Raw genomic sequence first — 5,000 nt, forward strand, 5'->3', positions numbered from 1 at the left:
AAAGCGATTCTCTCAGAGGCTGTGCAGCCTTCAGCCCAAGCCTCACTGCAGTTTACTGGCTGCTGTGAGCATGGAGTGCCTGGTGCTGGCTGCTGCCTACCTCTGTTCCAGCAGCACCATTGTAATAACTCATGCAAATGTGAAGACTCTAGAGACAAAGGGAGGTCAAGTAAATGGCTCAGGGATTCATGTCGACAAACAATATTAGATGTAAAATGTGTACCTTTGACAAAAGTATTAATATAGTGCTTTTGATTTTTTCCTGATGAAAAGTGAAAAGTAGTAATTATGGAGTGACAGAGGAAAATGAAGTTTTGAACCAAAAGGCAAAGTTCGCGGATGAAAAAACCCAACCCAATTAGCTGCTTATGAGGAATCGAAATTCAGAGCATTTGCTCTTCCATCTCCCTCAACAACCTTTTGATTGACTCTGCTTAGATCTGTACAGCAAAGCAGATAAATCGACATGCCACATGCATGCGATGCTTAATCATTTGTAATAGCCATATTTGCCCTGACACATAATTTGCTATATCAAGCCATTTTTTTCTTCCTCACTAGTATTCTGCTGCTTGGCCTTTGCTTTATAAAACATTTAATAGTTTGCTTTAAATACATCAACATACTGATATATGATTGCCCTTTGTATGCCTCCTAGAGAAATCATGCACTTTCTTCCTACTGTGCTTTGCATGGTTTGCCATTGGCAAAGAGAGCTAATGTCAGAAAAGAAGGGATACTTAGGTCTTGATTTTCTATCTTGTACAAGCAGCTACTCCGTGCATAAAGGCCATCAGTCCTAGTGAAGGCTGGACTACTGGTGGGGCCACAGTCATCATAATTGGAGACAACTTCTTTGATGGCTTGCAAGTTGTATTTGGAACTATGTTGGTCTGGAGTGAGGTAAGCTATCTAAATTGGTGGGCTTTGAACTGTAACATTTTTTCATGAATGATTTTAACAAGCTGTCAATAGTCTATTGACATGAGGTATCATGAGATTTTATTTCAAAGTGCCTTTTTAACCATGAATTCTTATGTGGCAATAGACTGAATATAGAGAAATATACTCGAGGCACTTCATGGCCCTCTAGTGGAAGACATGCTATAGGAGGTCTCACAATACAATTAAACAATTAGTGTTAAAAATTACTAGAAGCAGACTTAAGGAGACATATGGAGGCAATTTTCATATGAATGATGCCCTGTGGCCTTTCCTGCAAACTAAAACCAAGGCTCATTTGCAGATATTTCCCTTAAAAAACACTATAGAACCCTGATCTTGTATGTGACAGCAAAAAGGTAGAGTTTGGGGATGATGGTCCAATTTAAACTCATTTTAGTAATTATATCCAACTGGCAAGCATCAGTCTTATCACTGCCATCTTGATTTAAACTGTGTTTTCTGTATGATTTTTATAGCTGATAACACCCCATGCCATCAGAGTTCAAACCCCACCACGGCACATTCCTGGAGTTGTTGAAGTAACTCTGTCCTACAAATCCAAGCAGTTCTGTAAAGGTGCTCCTGGACGATTTGTCTACACTGGTAAGTGTAAAGTTCAGAGTAATATCTCCCCTCTCTTATGGATACAGTTTAGATTAGAATATAACGGTGGTACATTCACAATAGTGGGTCTGTCAGCATTTACAGAGTGGTTGACTAATAGTGGGCAAAGCTCAAAATAACTCAGAAGTTAAGATCAGGGAAGCACCCAAAAGGTCCAATGCCTATCTGAACTGCTTCAGTCTGTAAAATTGGTCTTGATATCTTGAGATCAGGCTCTCTGTCACAAAATGCCTGATACTTCCAGATTCCAGTTTTATATATAGATATCAACAGCATTTCCCACTCTGTTCCAGCCAGAAACAGGAAGTGAAGAAGTACTCAGCAGTGAACAATACTTTTTTAGAAAAGTTATCCAAACTTTTTTGAACCTCAGTAATGGTTCAGTTGAAGTTTAGGGCAATGGTTCAGGTATTTCTTATTATATCCAAACCACTTCATCCATCCCTATTAATAACTTGGCTGTAAAAATTCTCTCAGAGATGAAACTTGGCATAAAAAGTTTGCAGCCTGGAAGTCATTTGTTTAAACCAAATTTCTCTTAAACGTGTTTGATTTTAAGTTTCAAGAGCACAAGGAAAAAATGGAAGTTTTGTGGTTACAAATGTTTCTGAACTCAAAAGAATTCATCTTTTAAATGAAACATTTCTGGCTTTTTGTCTAAAATATGGACTGAGTTCTTTTGGCATTTAAAAAAATGAATTCAACTAAGATACTGAGATGAAAAAAGCTGATATTCACATGAATGGTAATTACATTCATAATTTTTTTAAGTTAATGATTTGATGTAGTGGGTCCATAATACACACATGCTTACTACTGCAAATATTCATGTGTGTATTATGAATTGTTCTGTTGTGTCACAAACGTCTATAAAAATAAACACCAAAGAGTTCTTAAATGTTTACTTAATAAATTGATAGAATGTAGTGACTCTGGGAGAGATTTTAGGCCCAGATCCCCCAATGTATTTAGGCACCTAAGTCCCACAGATATGGGCTGAAGTGGGACTTAATTGATGACTAAGGCATGGTCTACACTGGGGGAGATCGATCTAAGTTACGCAACTTCAGCTACATGAATAATGTAGCTGAAGTCGACGTATTTTGATCTACTTACTGCAGTGTCTTCACTGCGGTGAGTCGACAGCTGATGCTCCCCCGTCGACTCCACCTGTGGCTGTCGCTCCAGTGGAGTCCCGGAGTCAACGGGAGAGTGCTCGACGGTCGATTTATCGCATCTAGACTAGACGCAATAAATCAACCCCCGCTGGATCGATTGCTGCCCATCGATCCTTCAGGTAATATAGACAAGCCCTAAGGGAGTTAAGGGAGTGCCTAAAAAACCTTTGAGGATCTGGGCCTTAAAGCCTACTTGTTAAATAATGTGTTTTTCATAAAAACACTTTAGATTGGTATTTTCCCAATAGGCTGTAACTGTTTCTGTCTAATTGTTTTGATCTTGCTGGAAAAAATGTGTATTTGGGGTACTTTTGAAAACTATGAGCAGATTATTGAGACTTTTAAAAACAATTATTGTTTAAGGACTCCCAGCCTGCTCACATTGAAGTCAATAGGAGTTTTGCCATTAGCTTCAGTGGGATCAGGATTGAGCCTTTAGTATGAATGTAGTGTTCATGAAAGGTGCTGGATTGATAGCCGTGGAGACTGAAGTCCTCCATCTATCCACAAAACAGGCACAACCTGGGCAGGAGCAGTGTAAGTTTTCCCTCCAGTGTACCTCAGCTCTGATCTGGAAGGACCCACCTCCAAGGGTGAGAGGATATTTAAGTCTCCCTGTCTGTTCAGTTCTTGGCTTTTCTGCTGAGACTGTCAAGAAGGGTGCCAAATGCGGTGGTGGTGGTTTTGGTGATATTGACCTCTCTGCAATGCGAACGTTGCCTAAGACCACCATCTTATTTCATATGGTATGCTAAGCAGATGTTAACTACAAAGCTGGCTGGGGTTGAATGGGCTACCTATAGGCAACTGGATAATCCAATCACGATTATAGAGTCTTTAAAAATACTATGATAAACACAAATGAAATCAATCCACATAAAGCTACAATAAAACATCGTGGAAGTATATGATTCAATTTTGCAGGGAATTAACACTGGGAATTCTGGGGAATTCTAGGAAATTCTAGCTTCATACTTTAACTAACTGTTGTGACCAGGTATTTGTGCAATGGGCTCCAAACAATGACTAGTTATATTTGCTCTGTAAGCAACAATATTCAGCAAAGTAAAGTGAATTAACTACAAATGTTAGACTAAAATCCAGTTTCTTCAGCTGTTATAAATTGATGTAGTTCCATTGTCTGCAACAGAGCTATGTTGATTTACACCAGATGAGCATCTGGCCCTAAATGTTCAGTCTTGCTTTTGACTTTCCTTATATTAATAGATTCAAGAAATTCCATAAATTGATATTTTAATGTAAATTTCCATAGGTTAAATTAAAAGTGCAAAAATAAATGAAGTTTTAGAAAGAAGCCATTTACTTTTCCTACTCTGGAGTTCTCCTTCACCAGGATTCATAGGGACATTTTAAATAAAGATGTTTAAATGAATCATCAAAGTTTCCATAACCGCTGTTGCTGCAATTAATTTACGGCGAAAACAAAATAAAATGAAATAAAAACTTTAATAGAAATATACATTTCAAACACTCTGTAAGGGATACAGAAGCCTATATGTCAACAAAAAGTAAAAAGAAAGGTAGGGTCAGAGCCTGTCTGACCTGGAAACTTCTGTCTGATTTGCATTGCCCCTAAATTGATGGGGACAATGAGATAATGATTGGAAATTACACTCACCATTGAAAACTGAGCCAAGCCTCACTGTATTTCACAATATGAAAATTATGTGGCCCTATAGTAGGGAGGGGCTGAATCCCCAGGGCATCTGTTTCCCATCAGTGTCCCACCATGCTTGCAGTCTGGCTTGGCACTCTAACATTTAACCTTCTCAGCATGAGGTGGACCATAGGGCAACAAGGCTGCAGAATAATGAAACAAGAGTGTAGTGTGGAGTACAAAGCCTTTGTAAAGTATAGAAGTTGAGACATTAAATGATCTGTGTACAGTGATATGAAAGTACCAGATTTTTCAAAAACAGGCCCTATTAGTCACACATAGTAAGGATACTGTGCTGTTTCTCAGCAGGCTAAGGGAAGGCCTATCCCCATCTATCCATACCTTTTTGCCTACTGCTTTCAAGTATTATAAAGATACAATTACCTTGGGAGATTGTGGCAGTTCAGTTGATTAGCACGGTGAATTAAAAGAATGAGTCACAAATGACATGTCCAGCTCTTCTCTACTAGTCCTTTGTATTCCCAGTATACCTCACCCCGGTTGTAAGGAGGTCAAAAATTAGAGAGAGATAACAATTTTCAAGCAGCTAGCACTTAGGAGCAGAATTAACAATC

The 5,000-nt window shown here is 38.7% G+C and overlaps 1 protein-coding gene across 5 annotated transcripts in view; it reads left to right on the forward strand.

The window, feature by feature from the left end:
• EBF3 (EBF transcription factor 3) overlaps positions 1–5,000 on the forward strand; it is a 130,149-nt gene that overhangs the window by 93,316 nt on the left and 31,833 nt on the right. For all 5 annotated transcript variants that reach the window (XM_074959146.1, XM_074959144.1, XM_074959148.1 and 2 more), the window contains exons 9-10: positions 773–903; positions 1,422–1,548. In XM_074959146.1, the coding sequence (XP_074815247.1) occupies positions 773–903; positions 1,422–1,548 (258 nt within the window). The remainder of the gene's footprint in view (positions 1–772; positions 904–1,421; positions 1,549–5,000) is intronic.

This window comes from Natator depressus, chromosome 7, assembly GCF_965152275.1.
Source record: "Natator depressus isolate rNatDep1 chromosome 7, rNatDep2.hap1, whole genome shotgun sequence".
NCBI lineage: Eukaryota > Metazoa > Chordata > Testudines > Cheloniidae > Natator > Natator depressus.